Source organism: Opisthocomus hoazin, chromosome 10 (assembly GCF_030867145.1).
Source record: "Opisthocomus hoazin isolate bOpiHoa1 chromosome 10, bOpiHoa1.hap1, whole genome shotgun sequence".
NCBI classification, from domain to species: Eukaryota; Metazoa; Chordata; class Aves; order Opisthocomiformes; family Opisthocomidae; genus Opisthocomus; species Opisthocomus hoazin.
In genome coordinates this window covers 29,672,032-29,692,909 of record NC_134423.1, presented here as the reverse complement: position 1 = coordinate 29,692,909, position 20,878 = coordinate 29,672,032, and the positions used below count along the sequence as shown (strand labels likewise).

Here is a 20,878-nt window from a genome sequence, read left to right as displayed (position 1 = left end):
ATCCCGTTATTTTCCCCCTCTCTTTCAGCAGGAATGTTTCCTGCCCCGATCTGGGCAGCGATGTGGCGTGCAGGCTCTCGGATGCGGTGGTGGGTTTGGCATCTCTGGTAGCCATTTCAGAAGCGCTTTCGTGTCTCTGTGTCTGTGCGGTCAGGAGGAGGGAGAGGGGTTTACGCTGGACGGAGAGGTCTTCCGAGCAGCTGTCGTCTGCACATGTGGCTTCCTCCCGGGTGAGCGTCGTCTTCCTGAAGTTCCTCCTGTAGAGCTGGTTCAGCTTAAATAACTAGTTAATTTACTCAACTTAGGAAAACACCACTTTTAACCCACTTCCAGAAATAAAAAAATCCACGGCCACAAAGTCTTAGAGAGATGCAGCTGATTTAGCAATAGGCCTGACCTGATTTAAACAGTAAAAGTCAGTTCTGTGTGATGGTCTTTCTTGCGTGGTGGAAACAAAGAAGAGTGGTGGCATTGCCGCTACGCCGGGTCTTTGCCCAGGGCGTGCTGCCGTTTCGGAGTGTCTCTCTGAACCCCCTTGTGCACAGTTTAGATGTTGTGGCGTTTCTTCTCTCAGAAAGGAGCAGAAGAACAATTTTGCTTTTACAGCTTTCTGGTGTGGGGCAAAGCAAGCCATAACAATGTTTGCACTTCATGTTTTGGCTTGGCTAAAACCTGGCTGTTTGCAGTGGGCAAGGCAGCTATATTTTGCTTGAAGGAAATCATTCAAATTCTGGGCCAGTTTTTGAGTGTCACATAATCAATTTTGAATTTAATTTCCTTGGGAATATGTTGTAGCCCCTGACCACAAACAGAATTCCTGTGTCTCACCGTGCATGAAATGTCAACATTCATTAGAGAGCAAGCTCTGGGAGAAATGTAAAATCATTAAGGGTTTGTTCAGGGAAGATCGGGCTTTCCCTTTCAGAGCTACGCACTTCACGCTTGGACCTGTATGTGTGCACAAATGAATATCCTGGGCACTTACTGCAAAGCCTTTTGAATGAATGACGATTTTAATGTATCCTTACCCTTTAACTGACAGGCCACTGAGCTGGCCTCCATAAAAGGTACCAAGGCGGAATAATAAACTATTTAGAGAGATACAGAAAAGTGAGGCGAGAGAGAAAAGACAGTGATTATCTGATAGCGTTATACAGAAGTTGTCAGAAAGGGTCGCACAATGGGAAGGAAATTACTAAAGAGGGAGCCATTCAAGAAGTAAACTATACAACAATTGTAGGAGCCAATTAATTGGTAACTTATTGGACACAGAAGCTCGCAATAGAGGGCTGACTGGTTGACAGGAGCACCGTTCCTGTAAGTGTTTAGAAATAATAGAGTAAATTTCACCACTTCACATACTGAATAGTCAACTGTTGCAATGTACTCTAAATATGCTAATCCACAGTGCCCAGTGTCCGCCGGAGCAGGAGACCCATGTGTCTAAAAAGTAGAAGGCTACTATGGCACAATACAAAGAATTCACAAAAGACCTAAATGATCAACATTAGAAAGTTGTTACTTTCTTTCTACTTGCTACTTATAAAAGAAAGGCGTTCGTGTTGTTGCATATTCATATCGCCTGGCACGTTTTAACGGGTCTCTGTAATTGGTGCCGTCGTGCCAATCACTTGGTTAGCAGGCGGAGAAGGGACTCCAGAAAGCATCGCATACACCTTGGGAAAATAAATACTGCGGCTCCCAAATGGCAGGCTGCTTTCATCTAGACTTCACCCTAGTGGGGAACCTGGAAGCCACTACTTGTCCATAGCCAGGACATACTTTGGGAGCATCTCCCGTTTGGAGAACGGTCTCCTTTATCTGTCGGTTGCCTGGCTGCTCTTTGCAACCAGCTGAACCTACCCCATCTGCCCTCATCAACTGAGGATCGACAGTGAGAATCTGTCAGACATTTGCACCCAGACGGGCTTGTTTTCAGCCCTGAAACGTTCTGCTTTTGGCTTCATAAGAAGAAGTAGAAAGTCATGTGAAATGAGCAGCAGTTTCAAGCCTGTGTAGGTTCTGGAAGCTTTGAGAGCTGAGCAGCAGTGTTAGCTTTGGCACTCTTTCAGATCTCCTCCGTGGAGAGATGACTTTGTGATGGGAAGTGATGGCAGGGGGAGGTGGCTTTCAGGGTTTGGATCCCTTGATCCAGCCACTCTTCAGGTCTCTGTGTAAGTGAAACAGGGTTAAAATAGACAGCAACCTTTGCAAAGCAGGTGTGAGGTAGGAGTCCCTCTGCACAGCAGGTCTGCAACGCGCTGAGCTTTCTGGATGTAAGCGATTTCTTGTGTAAATACTCTGTATTGTTTATGTGTGTCATCGGTATTGCTAAGTTGGACTTGATGTTAGCTGATGAGCTGCTAACCGATCACAGGATGGCTCAGGTTGAGTGAGGCACGGTAGAGTGAGAAGGATGGAGCAGGCTGGGAAAGCAGAGATAGTTCTCTAGAAGCTCTTTTCAGCGCTCTTTTGAAGGGAGGAGCTGAAGAAGAGGCATATGGGATGATCTGGCACAGTGATCTTTGCTGGCTGTGAGAGGTGGCCATACTCTCTGAATTAAATGGCAGATCCCCCGAGGTTTCTGAGCTTGAAGAGCTTTGTTCTTCAGGGAAATGAAGGATGCTTGGTTGACAGGTGATGTTTCTTCAGACCACCACACCTCTAATTAACAGTTGGAGCTAGAGAGGCAACTGCGGTAGTGTCGGTAGTGTCGATGCTGGTATTTGGATGGTGTGAAGTACCTGCTGCAGGCTGGGTCTTTGCATGCTTAAATTATGTAGCACATTATAAATAATACAATAAAACTATTGACATTCAAGTCACACTTCTGTGGTATTTCATAAGGAAACGATGTGATGAAGCATCCAGGTATGGCCATTTGCATCTTTCGGTGGTCCTGTCCCTCCCTCGAGAGAGAGATTTGATTTTTATGCCTATTGTAAATACGAACTTCCATAAGGTCTAATTTAAAAGATGAAATCAAGTTCAATTTGAATTTAATTCAGACCTCTTTACACTTCAGTTCAAATGATGTTTGAAGGGAATGGTTCCTTCTTATTGCTCATTAAATGTGGGACAGGTCATGTTTTACTGTCCTTTTTATGACTGAGCCATTTACTGCTGCAGAGGCCTGGCCAGCTACGTGATCATTTAATCATTTAATGACATTGTTTTTCTCTCTCTAAAAGACCTGAGCATTTTTCTTTGCAATGCAAATAATGAAGTGGTCTGGCATTGCCTGCCTAATGAAGCAAGGAAACCTTTGAGTTAAAAAATTTCCTGAAAAACAATGTATAAAGAGCATGGGAGGAGATATGTTTGGGAAGTGCTTTGTGGCTTTCGATCCGTGTTTTGCCGATGTTTCCTAGCCGTTAAGCTGAAAAGGGATCCCTCGCTTTCATGCCCCAGGCTTGCGAGCTGATGAACGCGCACCGCTCTCACTAAGGCTGCCAGAGACGCTCTCCGTCCCATCCCATGCCTGTCCACAGGGATCCAGGCGCGTTAATTTGTCCCTCTCCTTGAGTGCTGCTTTGCCTTTACGTCTTCCCAATCGATTCCAGAACCTGTTGGTTATGAATGGCCCAAATCCTCGCAACAGTCTTTATTATGCGAAGCATGATATTACATCTAAAGCATATAATTGCAAGATAACTGTTAACTAGCCCTGCATGCCTGTCTGTCTTGAAGCACGAAGCCTGCTTGAGGTCAGGCATGAGCCAGGTCTCGGTCAGGGGTCCGTGTTCGCATACAGCAGAGGCTACGAAGGAATTCCTTGGGGATAATGGGGTGTCTCGGGGTGACTGCGGCGGCCCCGTGGCAACTTGTGTTCCCCTCTGTGTTTTCCGTGAAGGTTTCCCGTTGCTGGATTATACCAGATGCAGCCACTGAAGTGGTTGTGTGCCATGAATATTGGTAACCAGCCTGTGGCTGAGGTCCTTCAGCGCTAAACGTCCCTGGAAGCTGTTCTGCCCATTGGATGGTGATAAATTTTAAAGCGGGTTGAACAGCCATTGCCTAGCATCTCTCAGGAGGTGGCCCACAGGAGTGGAAACCAGCTAGAGCATCTCAGATCTTTCCTCATGACCCATTGCTTCCTACAGAGCAGTTCTGGTTTTACTTGGCTTCTTGCATTTCCTTAGCAAGATTATGGCACAGACCAATATTGCTCCCAGGAGGAATTTTTCAGATGAAGTTTTGCTTTTACTAGCCACAACTTTGGAGGACGAGACACGGGTTTTCTGCTGTTGTGGAGCACACATGTATGGAGGGCTCATGGGATGGTCAGGTGGGGAGATCACCAAGGCTGGTTCTTGCTTCTCCCATTTCTGTAGGTTCTTTAACCTCCTCAACGAACAAAGGCAAGAGCGGAACTGGATTCCCATGTCCCATCTGATGAAAGTGTTCACCCTTTAACTGCTCCTCCGGTAAAACTCCTCCCCTGCCTTGCCCCTCTGCTCAGACACCCTGACACGTGCTAGGACTGATTCAGAGCTGCCTTTGTCAGACAGTGTCTTAAAACACAAACCAATGGAACAATAAAAAGCAATAGCCTGATACTAATGAAACACATTGTAATTAGAGCTGGCTGGGAATTTTCCAGTGAAAACAGGCTTTGTTGGACAAAGGTGAATTCCCTGATATTGAGCTATTTCATGTTAAGCACGTCAGTTTTGAAGACCTTGTGCTGGAGCCCAGGCATATTTCTTGGCAAGATCGCTGCCCTCCTGCCAGCCTGCCTCAGACCCAGCACTCACCATGGAGGCAGATCTTTCCAGTTGCCCTTCCAAGCCAGAGCAGCTGAGCAGAGCCAACCACCAGCTCAGAATTTGGCTCCTTGACCCTGAGCTATTGTGTGTTCAAGAGCTAAGGAACTGAAAATCCAGTGTTTGCCCCAAAAATTCATCAAGGGGTAGTGGGCAAAAAGGTATAACTTCTGGCTCAGGAAATCCCCAAGTCCTAAGTTGCTGGCGGCTGGGAGAGTGCATCAAGCAGGTACTGCTGTAGGTTGGCTGGTCTTCTCCTTCCCAGAGCCACCTCTGTTTGGAGCAGGCTGTTTTGTTGGTTGGATCCCTGATCAGTCTAATGGAGGAAACTGATACGATTTAACTTGGTTTAACTGTTCTGTTGAAAAGTGTTCTGGGTGCTTCATCTTGATCTGAACATGTGGCTGAAAGCTTCTACATTTCCTGTGATGGCACCCTGATTTTCCAAGCAGCACAAAGTGTGGTTTTGGGCAAACACCTGAGGATCCTGGTTTTCTCCAAAAGGCAGTTCTGCTAAGAGCATCAGCTAGAACCTTAAAACTTTACTTGGCAAATCCCAGTTACAGAGCAGGGCACTACTCTGTAATTACTTAGATTGGACCTTACCGAGGACTGTGCCCTGGAGAACCTCACTCAGAGGTCCGACGTGTGACTCTTCCCCTTTTCCCCTTCTTTCAGATGGCCGCCCAATTGGTGTGGAGGGGATCCAGGTGCTGGGAACAGGAAATCTCATGATCTCGGACCTCACCGTGCAGCATTCTGGCATCTACGTGTGCGCAGCCAACAAACCCGGCACTCGGGTGCGAAGGACGGCGCAGGGCAGGCTCGTTGTACAAGGTGAGCAAACCTGCGGCTTGGGGAGCGGCGATGCCCACTTCGCTGTGCCCCCTGCACAGGCTCGACGTGTCGCCCGGGCAGTGTGATGGGATGGGTCGGGCAGATGCTGAGTTTGCTTCTCTGGTGGTATTGGACACAGGACTTCTTGTCTGGACACGTGGTTTTCTAAGTGGGTGTATGTCTCTATGTCCCATGCGGATGAGTGGCAACCAGGTATCATTCAACTGGGACCTCAGCTGCATGGGTTGCAGGAGTTTCCCGCCCCATCACAGTCATTGATTTGGCTTGACAGACACCGGTTGTTACTTGTTATCATACTGGTACATCTCAGCAGAAAGCCTGGGCTGAATTAATGAGCCAAATTCCTCTCACTCCTGTGTGGTCCTTAGTGATACAGGGACATGGGCACTGTTCTCATACTGGACCCTCTGCATGATAGATATTGCTCCTGCAGTGATGTCCACTCCTGGATATCACTCACAGAGTATGGCTGTCCTACTGAAATGGCAGCACTCAGCCTAAAAACATTTCCAAAAAGTCAGTGAGACGGTTTTCTTTGGCAGTCGACGCTGTGTCTGAGCCCTTTGCTGCGACACGAGTAAAGCACCCTTTGGGGAGATGCCCAGGAGATGCAGGTTTCTCCCCTTCCCCGCAGCAACTGTCCTGAAATGCCACTTGTAAAGGGTGATTCAGCCCAGAGCAGAGATCAGCGCTCAAGAAACCAAACAAATCCCCTCCACATGCTGCGTGCGACCAGTCTCCATATGAGGGGAGCCGGGCAAGTATTTCAGAAAGCAAACCCAGCTGGCAGCGTGCTCTGAATGGCAGCAATCCGCCCCTGATTACAGGCACTTACCTCCTCTTCAAGCTAGTCCACTTAAAGCATCTCGCGCTCTCATCAGTTCACTCATTAACTATTGACTGATGATATCCTGAATCTAAAATTATGCACCTCCTGCCGGAGCGAGCTAATTGAACCTTTCATGCTGGTGATGGGGAAAGTGCCCTGCTCCAGCCCTGATGCTCACCTGACAGGTCCTGGGAGTCGCTGGCGGGGATCTGGCACCGCACCGCTTGTGCAGCAGCCATGGTCCCTGGGTGCTGACACCCCTTTTCCCCCTTGCCTTGGGAGCAGCGAGGAACGACGTAGAAATGGTGCTTACGCAGGGCTGCTCGTGCCTCCTGAGTCCCAGGTGCTGATCAGACAAGAGAGGAGGTTTTGCTATTGGATTTCTGGGTGAGCAATGCAACGAGGGGGCCTCCCAGCTGTCTGGGGGTCCACACACCTATGAGTCCCCTTATTAAGAAACACCAGCCCAGGCATTAAGAACAATCTCGTTGCACAGAGACAAACCCTTTAGAGCTGCTGCAGGACAGCTCTGCACATGGTGCATGTAGCAGAGGTCTGCTAAAACCAAATGCCATGCTGATGTCCAGGAGGCAGGCAGGCAGAGCCAAAAGAAATTACTTGGAAAATGTAGGAAGCTGTAAAAATACAGCTATTGGATACTGCTGACAGCTCCTGTTAGCAGCTGGATGAGAGGGGGAAAGGTAGCACAACTTCTCATTGCTACAGATTGGCGGTTTTCAGTCTTTGGAGATTTGAACATCAGTTCCTGAGCAGCTGGTCTGGTGCTGGAGTTCCTCTGGGGTAGAATTACCATGGATTTTCACCCAGGGAACCAAGATAAGAATTTGTCCCTAAAATGGTAATCACAGGTCCATCGGAGCCCAGCCTCGCCATGGAAGAGGGATGCTCCTGCGTTCAGCATTAGCGGAGAAGTGGGCAGTGGTGTGGAGAAGCGTGGCCAGTCCTTGGTGTAGGCCTTAAACGTGAGCTGCAGTGTCCAGGACCCCAACCCATGTTGCCCATCTATAAAATGCTTCATGATTTTTGGGGGGGCTGTCATTCCTTGGGGAAGCTCAGGGCAGACCCTGGCCAGGCAGCTGGGCTCATCCCAGGTTTGCTCACGCTCCCTCTGGAAGCAGCTTTTCCTTCCTCTGAATCTCATTTTGCCTGAATTTTCCAGCTGGGAGGTACGAATAATTGCTGTTCAGGTTTGTCTGGGAAGAAAACAGCGATAATGACTGACATGGGAGACTGGGTTTTATCTTTGTCAAGATGTCAGCCATGCAAATTACATCCATAAAGAGAATAAAAGCAAAGAGCGGGCTATCAAAAGCCTGGCTGGAGAGGAAGTTAGCACAGGGCTAGGACAATACAGCATCCCCAGAGCACGCCAGGCCAGGTACTTGCTGCCTTTATGCAGGGGCCCTTGAAGTGCCCGGAGGCACAAATTAACTGGCCCCTCATCTTTTGAAGGAGGCCGGTTTTATAGGTGGGAAACTGGGGCAGAAAGGGCGATGTTTCCTGTTGTAAGGCGAGGAGTTGGCGGGAGGCTGGGACCCAGCCCACACCCTCCCTCCTGCCACCAGCCCTGGTCCTCATCCCCATCATGGCAGCCATGTGGGCAGAGGAGTCCCGGCGCAGGGCTCTGCTCTTGCTTTGGCAGTAAAGTCCTTTCACGTTGCAGGCTCTCCTTCAGATCATCTAACGCCGTCTTATTATCTTCCTGGGAATTCCTCCTCCCTTCAGGGGAGAAGGCGTCAATCCCCCGCTCCCTCCCTCCCTGCCCTCCCCTGGCCATTTAGGCTCCTTTGATCTCTTTTGTAAGGTTCTCACACAAGAAAGTTTCCATTTTCTCTTCAGATCCCGGCACAGCCATTTGAATATTGCTTTGTGCCGGGCTGCGAATGAAAGTCTCATGGGGGGAGTTGTCGAAGGGCCGAATGCGTCCCTGGCTGAAGCAAAGGGTGTGCGTGCGTGTGGTGCAAGGGAAGAGCAGGCTTCGGTGGCAAGGAAGAAAAAAAAAAATATATCAAAGCGCTTTCTCTCTACCTCCTGTGCAATCTTTTGTGCTTTATTATGTGTTTGGTGTCATAACAAACTGATGGGCTGTGAATGGCCAGATGGTCACCAGTGTTCTCCACTCCACGCTTCATTTCCTCCTGAAAGCTACGCAGAAAAATGAGATCCCATCTCATAAATGAGTGCCCATCTTAAGGACATGTTTTTGAAGGCTCTGCTGACAAAGACTGCCTTGTTCGCCTTGCTTTCTGCCAGCGGAACCGGGCAGCGCTCCTTGGTCCAGCGGATCCGGCCACCGCTGCGTTTCCTGGTGTTGCTGCCATCGTTCTGGCTCGCTGGCACTGTGAGCCTTGGCTGCGGGGTTGAATTCGGCAGCAGATGTACAGCAGTTGCTGTGTTTCAGGCTCGGCTCTGCGGTATTTGGTTTGTCCTTGAGTTTAGCCCTGAATTCATGCTGCAAACCCAGCTTCAGTACGTGCTGCGTGGGTCGGTGTGCCCTGTGGAGCAGTCCCCTTCCCGCCCACGCTTTGCTGCTCGAGAAAAGCCACCACACAGGGACAGGCGGGCACTCGGATCTGGTCCGTTGGGATGCTGGAGTGAGCTGGGGTGCCTGAGCCCTCCGGAGCATCCTCCCGGGAGCACACCAGTAGGTGACGTGGGAACGTGTCCCCGTGCTGCGGAGCTCCAGCCTGCACCTTGCCGGGACAAGAAGTTCATGATGCCTGCTGAGGGCTGACGGACAGCCTCCATGATAGCCTCCTGGAGTGGTCTCTGCCGGTTTCCCAGGGGACACGGTCACGGGTTCCATCTTTGGCCCTACCAATCCCACCAGCTCTGTGACTTTACTATTTACGTTACTTACGTGAGCACCTGGGCATCCATCACAGGGAGAAGCCAAGTGGGCAGCGGTTTGTCTTAAATCTCCTGTCATCTAGAGCTTGACTGCCTTCCCCTTGACTTGTCTTCTCCTTTATAATCTTATTGTAGGTTCCGGTAGCCTAGTTTATGAGGTTCTGCTGTTTCCATATTATTCTTCCTTCTCCTCACCCCAGCCTCCCTCCCTCGCCTTGCCACTCTGGCTACTTGAGAGTTAACGACAGTTTCGTGCTGAGGTGCAAGGGGCAAGAAGGATTCGTTTGGCATGGGTGCCCGGGCTGTCAGTGCTCCCCAGCCCTTAGCCCAGCCCTCCTCAGCGAGCCGGTGGGTGCTGCAATAAGCACCGCGCCGCAAGCTCGCGGCAAGGGCAGCAAAGCTCCCCGTCATCTTGGGGGACACACTGGTGGCTGGTCGCTGCTGCGATGGGACATCTCTAAAGAGCTGGAGCCCACCAGGGTCTCCCGTTACAACCCGCTGTTGCAGTGCATCTTCGTGCTATCGCAGTTCGGTGAGCGCAGAAAAAGCTATTGAAGCACTTCGTTAACGATTCTGGGGGTGGTATCAAATGTTATTGCTTTTTGATACCAATGTCACGCCTTTAAATATTCATTAAAACGGCATGATTCCCTCCCTCCCATTAAGTCCTGAATAATCAATGCTCTGGTTTCTTCACACTTCACAAGACAGGGTTGGATCCTGCCCAGTCCTCCGCGCCAGGTTTGAATCTTCTCCTCTTAACAGTGATCTTCATTAATATCTTCGTGAAGATCCTCGTGGAGGGCTGAGAGACACTTCCTCCTGCCGCCTACGATGGCTTTTTGGCTCACAGTGTGGAAGGGGGAGAGGTGTCCAGGCCACTGCGCCTCCATGCAGGGCGAGATGAGTGCTGATGAGGTGCTCTATTAATTATGAACAACGAGGCGGTTGGAGGGCTGGCAGCAGGGAGGGCTTGGCTGAAGGCACGGCTTGGCTTCTGCTCATTTCTCACTAACCCAGGGCCAGAGGTGGCAAACTCTTTGGTTCCTGTTGAAGTCATTTGAAAGAGCAGGGAGAGGACCTGGGAGGAGGAGAGCAGATGTTCTTCTGTCCACGAAAGGAGCCGTTCGCCCCAAGACCACGCACCAGCAGCTGCCTCAGGGCACCCAGCCTGGGGACTCTGGTACGAGCACCGGGTCACTGCATCCTGGTCTGGGGCAGCAGAGGGGCATCTCCTTGTAGCAACGTCTGTCCCCATCCTGGTGGCACCTGGACCGTGTCCTTTCTCTGATACTGTCAGAAGCTGGTGATGGGGACAAGGAGCCTTCTGACTCCAAGGATTTCTGCTGTGGCCTGGGCTCTTTTGCCGCTACAGCTCCACGCTGCTGCTCCTTCTGCACCCGAAGGAGTGGGGCGAGACCTGAGTGGGACAGAGCAATGCCCGGAGAAAGCCAGGAGGAGCAGGAACAGCAGGAGGGCATCCCGTGTCTTGCAGCGAGGGATGCCACCGAGCAGGGACAGCTCGGCACAGCTGAGGTGGGAGCCGTTCGAAGGAGCGGCCGCCTGCTCCCTGGAGAGTTTAAGCAAGTTAAACAGGGGCTGGGTTTTTGATCTGGTTGTGTTTAGCAAGAGAGGAAAGAGGAGGACGGCGGAGGGGAGCAGGGGCCCGAGGAACCCAAGGGGCCGTGGTCCTGAATAGCATCACTGGCGCCGAGCCAGCGGCCGCAGCTGCGCGTTCGTTACCCCGAGCCACACGCGACACCGCTCCAATTACTCCCTCTTGACACGGGCTAATAAGGGAGGATAAGGAGAGCCGGCGATTCCAGAAGGGTTACGCCGGATGCTACTTTCCATATTTAAACTTCTTTTCTGCTGGAACAAACGGCGGGCTTGAGATTTGGCGAAGCTGGGGGGAGGCAGAGGCAAAGAGCCAAGCGGCAGGAGCTTTAATGAAGCTGCAGCGAGGAGCTGGAAGGTGGCCGTGCCCTTCCTTGGCATCGTGGGTTTGCACCTGCGAGTATCGCGGGCGCAGCTCGTGAGCCCAGATGAAAGCAAGGAGGTGCGCAGCCACTTGCAAAAATAATTGCTCCTGCAAAACCATGCCAGCACAAAGCAGGGGGCGGGAGGTTAAGGAAGGCTTGAAAATCAAGTCTCGAATGCTCTCACTGTACGCCACAAAGGGACCATTCACTGCGGGGATGAGGGGGTTTTCCCCCATGTTTACCCGTGCTTCCAACTTTTATTGAACCCATCCTGAATTTTAGTTTAGTTTACAAGTCTAGAGGGGGAAAAAATGTAGGAGGGAAATAAAAGGATAAGGGATCGATTGGCACGTGGGGACGTTGAGCGGGAGGTTCTGGAAAGATGTGTCGCTTAGGTTGCTGAGATCAGGTTCGTTAGTCGACCCGACCGCCGACAGAAGTGGCCTGACAATAAACCCTGCCGGCGGACAGCCCCTGCTGCTAACATCACTCAGAGCTGCCGCGCTCCGCTTCCCTTTGATTATTAAAAATGAAAGGGGGGGGCTCCTGCGAGGTAGACGGGCTCTTCGATGAATTCCTCTGTCTTTCCGCTTGCAGGACTCCTAGCGTGCGTGACTTTGCTCTTCCACGCAGGCGCCTTTCGCTGCGGTTTGGCCTTGCTGCAGCAGTAGCCGTGCTCTTCCCTTGCGTGCACGCAGCTGGGGAAGAGCTTGATCACCCCTGGCTGCTGCAGCAAACCCTGAGGGGGTTTTTTGGCCGTGAACCATGAGACTCTGCTCTTGCATAGCTGCTCCCGCCTGCAGCCTGGCCACCCCTCAACACATTTTGCTGGACCAGTTTGCTCCCTTCTCCCATCCCCGCATCTCTGCTGGTGGCAGAGCCCACCAACCCCATGCTTGGAAAATGCCAGCGAGTGGCACTGAGTGTGTGTCCCTGGATAATCTTGCTTTTGTCGGGAAAATTTAATGCCAGCCATCCATTATGTGGCACTGGTCAGTGAATTCATTACAGGCCCGTGCCTCACGTCTGTTTGTCTTCATTGCGGCTGCTGCCGGTTCCACCTGATTTTAGGTTTCAGCAGCAACACGGAGTGTATTTATCACTTTGCCCTTTGAAGCGTAACTGCTTGAATAAACTCCCCTATTTGGCAGTGTCTTTCAGGCCCTGCTTTCTGTAGGCTGATACACTGGTTTATTCTGATAAATGATTTTATATCTATTTTGAGCTGCTGGAAGAGGGGAAATCACTTTACATTTAAAAATGTTATTGTTAAAGGTGAAAACATTTGGTTACGAGGTGAGCAGCAGCTACAGGCACGGTGGAGTCTTCTGCCAGGCTTGGCAGGACCCCAAGGCTCCCATGCTGCAAATCTGGGGTACTAAAGGCTCCTCAATCTATTGCTACTGGGAGGGTCTGCAGCAAATCCGATATTTGCTGGGGAAAGCACAACCTGCCAGACTGCTGTGTGCACATCCATACATTTCTTTCCATTTGCAAGCAGTTTGCTGACGCTGTGCGGGTCCTTTGGGCAAAGCCAGGACGTTGCTCTAGCTCTGCCATTGATGAAGCAGCAGATCTTCCCAACCCCAAATACTGTCATGGCTACATGTAGCTGCGGCCTGCCTTCCTCACCGCCCTGCATGCTGTCAGTATGTGCTGGTTTTTGCAAACCTCCATAGCAGAGGGCTCGTTCCTGCTGGGGTGAGGGCCCTGCGTGATGCCATGCCTTACGAAGGGTTATGCATTCTTCCCATTTTATGTCTGTGCAAACAACCAGAGACTGCTGACCTGCCAGCCAGCTCCCCTAACAGGCAGGAGGCATTTTTAAATAACCTTTGTTCAGATATGGATTATTTTGCAGCACTGGGGTTGCTTTCGGTGGGAAAGTGGGGAGAGGTGAGTGGGTTTAGAGCCTGTGGCTGTTTGCCTGAACCCCGCGGGACTCACATTGGCTCTCCATACGGCACTGAGCTGTCTCCAGGTGCCTTCTGTGAAGCCGTGACTGCCAGGATGGGCAACCTCATTGCAGCACTGCATTGACTACAGACACACCATCCAAACCAGTTATCTGCTGCCTGTGCTGTGGGCTGGCCAAGTAAGCCATGTTCCCAGGCAGACAAGGCTTATCGAAGCCCAAGCTACAGAATCACAGAACCACAGAATGGTAGGGGTTGGCAGGGACCTCTGTGGGTCACCCAGCCCAACCCCCTGCTGAAGCAGGGTCACCCAGAGCAGGCTGCACAGCACCGCATCCAGGTGGGTCTTGAATATCTCCAGAGAAGGAGACTCCACAGCCTCCCTGGGCAGCCTGGGCCAGGGCTCCGTCACCCTCAGAGGGAAGAAGTTCTTCCTCATGTTCAGACGGAACTTCCTCTGCTTCAGTTTGTGCCCGTTGCCCCTTGTCCTGTCGCTGGGCACCACTGGAAAGACTCTGGCCCCGTCCTCCTGACACCTACCCTTGAGATATTTATAAGCATTTATTAGGTCCCCTATCAGCCTTCTCTTCTTCAGGCTGAACAAGCCCAGCTCCCTCAGCCTTTCCTCATAGGAGAGATGCTCCAGTCCCCTCACCATCCTCGCAGCCCTCTACTGGACTCTCTCCAGTAGCTCCTCATCTTTCTTTAAGTGGGGAGCCCAGAACTGGACACAGCACTGCAGATGGGGCCTCACCAGGGCAGTGTAGAGGGGAAGGAGAACCTCCCTCGACCTGCTGCCCACACTCCTCCTACGAGGTTGCTCTTTGCACCAGGATAAAGTGGGATCATCATGACTTTTCTCATCCTGCTTCTCCTTCCTCCTTGCAGCTCCCGCAGAGTTCGTGCAGCATCCCCAGTCCATTTCCAGGCCCGTGGGGACTACTGCCATCTTCACGTGCGTGGCCCAAGGGGAACCCCCCCCGCAGATCACTTGGCTGAGGAACGGGCAGATCCTGGAGACCAGCGACCACATTAAGCTGAAGAATAACAACAGGTAAGTCCTCGGGCACTGGCCGCTGGCGGTGTGAGACGCCCAGCTGGGTTGTGCCATTCCCCGGTGTCAGTCTGCACACATGGAGCACTGACATCACCTGCCTGATGATCTAGAAGTAGCTGTCCCTGCAGGGATCATTCTTGGGCGAAGAGCAAGTCGGCCGACACCGGCTTCAACTTTTGCGCGGATGGCGGGTTCGAGGATTTTGGACCGGGTGGTGAAGGCTGGCCGAGAGCAGTGGGGTGTGCAGCACGTCCTGGTGAGATGTGCAAGCCCTGCTCTCGCCGTAGCCCCGTTGCGCTGGGCAACGGCTAACGTGCTTGAGGCTGAGATGGGCGTGAGTGATCCAGAGAGACTGCAGCCCTGCTGCTTGAGCACCTTGAAAAGGGAGTGCTTCAGAGTTGGCTCGGCTTCGGCGGGCGAGGTGGGTTGCTGTCACGCATCCCTCGGGCTGATGCGATGCTCCCTCACCCTGCTTTTGAGGGAGGCTGAATTAAAAGCCGTGGTTTTGGACTACGTAGACTCAGTGGAAAGGGAAGTGGGAGAGTTGTTGGCTTGCTTTTTTTTCTGCATTAGCAAAGAGCTGATGTGAGGGGGGTAATGTTCAGGAGCAGGTCTGTGGATTTGGGCTTTGATAACTAAAGCACTGCTCGGGTCCTACGAGCTGCACTTTGCAGGCTTACATTTCAGCGCTTCGTGCTTTGTCGTACCAGGACATCAGCGTTAGGCTTTCACTGATGATGCAGGAACCCAGCAAAAGTTTGCCTTCAGTCCTGATCATCATTGGGGTACATCTGGAAGGACCAAATGTTGTCCCTGGAATTGACAGGGACCACGCTCACTCCACAGTGGAGGAACGACACTTTAATCTCTGAACGTTGACCTGCCTGGGTGTGCAAATGCGAATACATTTGAAATAATATTTGCGTGGAAGCTGCCTTTCACTAAACTTCAGCCTTTTATCTCACTGGGGAGCAGTGTTTTCTCTGACTACTAAATAACTGCGTTTTTCGTACGAGGGGATGGGGATGTTTGTACTGAGAAAATAATACGGTGGGATGCACTTAGTGTGAAAATTACGAGTTGACAACACAGTTTCTATGGAAATAGCATGGAACAGTATACTGAAAAATAATAGTACCTGTGCTGTAAACCTGAATTATTGGTAGAGATTTGTACTCTCTGGTGTCCATATAGCTGCTATATCTGCATTAACAAATGTGTCTCAGGACTGCAACTACCCAGCCTCGCTGGAGGGTCCGGACCTTCAGTTGGGAAGTGCTTTGCGGGCACCATGGCTTGGCCCTCAAGAGAGAACAATGCTTTTATTTTTTAAAGTTTCTCTGTAATACGGCTTATTGTTTTGAGGTTTGAGGCTTTTTTAAAGCTTTGTTGTATGAAAGAGGGAAGGATATGAGTTGCAGGAAGGATAAGGTATGAGTTGCAATAAAGTCTTCTCAGTCAGTGGAAGTTTTCTCTGAGCTGGAAGTTTTTAGAGCTTCAGGGGACTTTATGTGTGCACAGAGCGATGCCACTCAGTCCAGGCTCGTGGTCTTGTAATTCACTGCGTGGGTTTCTGAGGCATGTCTGCTGTTACGGTACGAACAGAGCAGAAACAGGAGAAGGGAAATTAGTGCGTCCGCTTTTATCGACCAGGAAGCAGAGAAGCAGAGTCAGAAGTGACCGAAGGCTTTACAAGCGGTCATTAAATCCATGACAAAACTCACAGTGAATCCAGCTCTGTGTCTCGCCCAGATGTCTTGCCTGTGAAATCATTCCTCTTCGTTGTTTGAGGAAAGTCAAAACAGGGTCTGTGTTCATGGTCGTGCCTCCTGGCCAGGTGCCTGGAGCTGCGCTACACGTGCATGTGAACTGCGACTCGGTGAACATGGCAGTAATTATTTTCTTATGGCAATCATTTAATGCAATTTAGCGTCAGTCTTTTCCACTGCGAGCTAGATGATCAGATGACATTGCATCTGGCACGGGCTGGGGGAGCTCAGCCCGTTACTGGGGCTCAGCTGACACGTGGCATCTTCTCAAGCTATAGTAACGTGATTGTAAAGCTGAGCCCTAAGGCCGTCGTACTCGACGATGTTGAACTTTTGGCTTCTTTCGCGCTAGTCTTGGTCTACTCCGGCCTCCAGCTTCAGGCAAGTGGCCATGCCTGGTGGTTTCCAAAGCTGTCAGTCTGAAGAATCCCCTTGCTGGCACAGCAAAGCTGGGTGCTCCATGAATTGGAAGAAACAGATCAAGGCTGGAGTATTTTCTGAGCTTTTTCAAGTTGTCCTTTGTTTCATTCTCATGGGCATGACTACGTGCTGTAACCCGCTTAGTTCCAGGCAGAATCAGTTTGTGATTGTGCCTTGGATATATCAGATTATTGCACTTGGAAAATATTTGTCCTTGTAAAGATGGATCTCGAATCTACTGGTAATGAAGCCACTAAACTGCACTATGAGCTTTTTAATTAGATTACATGGTTTCCTAGAAAATTCATTTGGATTAAAACTCTGCTTAATGTGGCAATAAAGGTCTGAATGCCCCCAAAGGGATTTTTAGAAAAAAAGAGTAAATCATCCCAAATCATATCATGTGCTAATTGATTGCAAAATGCATCATTATGAGCAACCTCCTTCTTGTAAGCGGACACAGCTAGAAGTGAGGTCCGGACCTGCAGAACACGGCGCGTTCAGACGCCGCTCTGCTCCTGCAAGCTTGAGGCATCGCTCCTGTGGGCACAAACCCACAGCCGGTGGGGAAGATCGGTCCATCAAACCGCTGCTTTGCAAGGTTGTGAAGGGCCCTTTGGCATCTGCGTCACCCCAAGCTGTCTCATATGCAGTAACTGCAAACCCAAGGAGAGCAAACCCTCGAGGTCAGGGACTTCGGAAGCCCATCATCAGTTGAGATGGGACAGCAGCTTCAGGGCTGGATTCACTGCAGATGGGATGTGGCTGCCGGTGCAACATCAGACGGTCATTTGCCAAGCAACTTCCAGCCTTTCAGCACAATAAAACAAGCCTCACAGCCTGCGTCCGATAAATACCTCTTTCCTCGTGGTCCCTCAGATGTGAATTCTCATCACTTGGTGTGCTGACGGTTTCTGGGCACATTAGCATTAAAGATCAGCCTTCTGCTGCGCCCTCTCCAGAGGTGGTTGTTATGTTTTGAAAATGCCAGCTGTGTGGGAACAAAATACCCAATCGATGATTAGCAAAAATCAAAAGCAGTTCGGGGATAGCGGATAATTGTTAATGAAAAATGCATGAAGGCTCAGGCACAGGGAATTGTGGGGTTTTCCATTAAAAGCTGTGAATAAAAATCGCTGACGGAGCTGACGATGGGGCTGCCTTGCCGTGCGATTCCCCAGTTGGGGATGGGGCCGATAGCTGGTGGAGTAATGCTGCGGTGGACCATGCTCTTGGATGGAGAAGCTGATAGAGCCTTTTTGACTTTGGTGGGGCCGTCCCCGTGTCCAGCAGCTGCAGGGTCCGTCCCTCTCTGTTGATCAGGGATGCCATTTTGCCTGTATTGTTCCTGGGGTGATAAGGATCGATCACGATTCAAATGCCTGAGAGGTGTGATGGGCATTTCCAGCAAAATTCCCACCCGGCGTGGCCAGCCCGGCCCAAAAGCAGGCGTATCACTGCAGGAGGAAGGGGCAGTTACCGGCTGAGTTAATCGTGGGCTTGTGTAAAATCATTCTTTCTAGGTTATTATTTCAGAATTTACAAGGAAGCATGAAATAGTACCCGGATTGCTGCTCTGAAAGGTTTATTGCTTTTCTTCCTTTGACCCAATCAGGTTCAGGGGGGTAATTTTCAGCCAGAAGTATATCACACTATGGGGTTTATATTGCCGTAATAGCAAGGAACAAAGGCCACCATCTTCAGAGAAGGCAGGCTCTAAATATTGATTTTCCAAGAAGATTTTATTTACAAAATGGTAATTAAGGGACTTCATTTGTTCCACCGGAAAAAGGCTTCGTTAGAACCTGGGCTCAGGTGGCGTTTGCTCTCCTCGGTGACCTTTGCTTATGAACTGTCTCCTTTTTAAATTCTTCCTCACTGGTTTGCACTTGTTTTAGTGCTCTGGGAATGACTCGCTTCAAGGGCCGCGAATGCCCAAGGTTCATCAGAGGATATATTCCTTCGCAAACAAATTTCGGGACAACTTTTCTTTGCCTGCACTTGTCGTGCTGCTTAATCCTAGCGCAGATACGGGGAGCAACCATCAAGCACAAACATCCAAGCACTTGGCACCAGACAGCCCTTTCGGTACCAAACCCAGGGAAACCAGAGCCTGTCATTCACAAGGTGGCTTTTTTCTATAAAACCCACGTTAGCTGGGTGCGGAGAGATGCAGATGGGTTTGTACGTCCCTTCGTGGCACACACGCACCCCACAAAGCCTTGAATTTGTAGGGATTTGGACACCTTAAGGGAGGACAGGCAAGCCTGCAGGTTATTTATGCAATGAGTTTGAAGACTGTTGGTGGTTATGGGAAGGGTACCGTATAGCAAATCATATTTCAGTTCCCAGAAGCATGACAAAGTACGTGGAGGGCTGGGATGTGAACAAGCTGCTCCTGATTTAAGAACAGTTTCTGGGTTTGACTTTGTTTGGAAGACACGTGGAAATGGCCTTCGCAAGGAGGGTCTCCGCACAAGCATCCAAAGTCCCGCTAAGCACTGGGGCATCAGCGTGATCCTGCCTTCCCTGCACTGAGCAGGGATCCCGTGGGAGAGATCTGCAGCAGCCCCGGAGCAGCCGACAGTGACAGGCACCAGTCTCTCCTTCTCATGTGGCTGCAGCTATTTTGCTACCACGTTGCTTGTGTCATTCTTCTCTGTGTGCTGCTCCACTGAACTACTCTTGAAGTGCCCGACCGATTCAGGGTTTTAAGTGTTTCTTCAAACTGTTGCATACAGCAAAACACATCTGCAGGGGCTGGTCCTTATACAGGAGCCGTCAAGGCAGGACTGAGCCCGTCGTGAGACTCAGCCTCCCCTGGATTAGGCTGGGTCCTTTTCCTCTCCAACACCCGTGCCCCTTGCTGGGAAGAAGGTTTGGGGGACTTTCATTTAGCAGCCAATCGCTCTCCCAGCTGTTGCCATTAGCAGTCCTACCAACATAGGCATAGAATCATAGAATGGTTTGGGTTGGAAGGGACCTTAAAGATCATCTGGTTCCAACCCCCCTGCCATGAGCAGGGACATCTTCCACCAGCCCAGGTTGCTCAGAGCTTCATCCAACCTGGCCTTGAACACTTCCAGGGAGGGGGCAGCCGCAGCTTCTCTGGGCAACCTGTTCCATCTGCCCGCCCTTCCAGTAGCTTTTCCTGAGAGGTTCTGTGTTTCCCTGCAGTCCTGCAGATGCAAAGACTTTTCTGCTCCCTCCCTGGGGCAGGATTCAGTTAAGTCTGTGATTGCACTCTCTGGCTCATGAAAACGGATGGAGTGGCAGCCAGCGTGTTCGCCAGATAACCAGCAAGTCTTGTAATGAAGAGCTCTGGCTGTTGTCTCCAGGCTGTGCCAGGGTGCCCTTCCCAGCTCTGCAGGGATGGGAGGACACAGCTCCACCTTTCCCACCCGGGAAGGCTCAGACCACCTCTGATGCTGAACCAAGGGACCCAGAGCCACCAAGGCTAGAGACTTGGTGTCCAGTTGGATCGTGGAGCTGAGCCAGCCACTGCTTGTCCCCAGCGTGGTGCCTGAGCAGTGGCGAGTTCCCAGAAGGGCTCAGCGTGCGTCATGTCAAGACACTGTCATGAAGCCAGCAAAGAAGGGTCTGCATGACATGGTGCCACTGCTGTGCTTCCTGTACCAAATGTGACGCCGTTCGCAACGTCCCATTCGCAGAAAACACACCGTGCAGCCAAATTCCCATCCTGCCGGACTCTGTCCTCTCCCAGGGGTGTGAGAAGGAGCACCATCTCTAACCAGCTTTGTAAGGCTGAAAATATGCCGGCCCTTTCATCTGGCACCGGTTTAATTTCTGGAGGACATGCTTGGAGAGGGCTGGGGGCGAATTGGAAAGATGGGGACAATCTTTTTAGTAGAGACAGCAGTGACAGGACGAGGGGTAATGGTTTTAAACTAAAACAGGGTAGGTATAGGCTGGATATAAGGAAGAAATTCTTTACAATGAGGGTGGTGAAACACTGGAACGGGTTGTCCAGAGAGGTAGTGGAGGCCCCATCCCTGGAAACATTCAAGACCAGGTTGGACAGGGCTCTGAGCACCCTGATCTAGTTAGCGGTGTCCCTGCTCGCTGCGGGGGGGTTGGACTAGATGACCTCTAGGGGTCCCTTCCAACCCAAAACTTTCTATGATTCTATGATTCTGTGATAAATGCAGTGTCCCTCTGAGCTGCTGAGCGTCACTCTTCAAGCTTTGCACCCTATTCTCAGCCTGTGCGAGGCAACCTTCAAAATACCGGGCGTTTCTGCAAAGCTGCCAACCACCAGCCCTGGAGGGAAGAAGGCTCCTTTCGGCAGCCCAGGAGCGGTTCCTTCGGTGCAGCGCGGCACAACGCGACCCGTAACAAATGGAGGCAGAGCAGGGCACGGGGACGGGCTGTCTGAATGCGGCGCTGGTG

The 20,878-nt window shown here is 51.1% G+C and overlaps 1 protein-coding gene across 1 annotated transcript in view; it reads left to right on the top strand.

Moving 5' to 3' along the window:
• IGDCC3 (immunoglobulin superfamily DCC subclass member 3) overlaps positions 1–20,878 on the top strand; it is a 110,230-nt gene that overhangs the window by 74,091 nt on the left and 15,261 nt on the right. The window contains exons 6-7 of the mRNA XM_075431984.1: positions 5,445–5,603; positions 14,111–14,276. Of these exons, the coding sequence (XP_075288099.1) occupies positions 5,445–5,603; positions 14,111–14,276 (325 nt within the window). The remainder of the gene's footprint in view (positions 1–5,444; positions 5,604–14,110; positions 14,277–20,878) is intronic.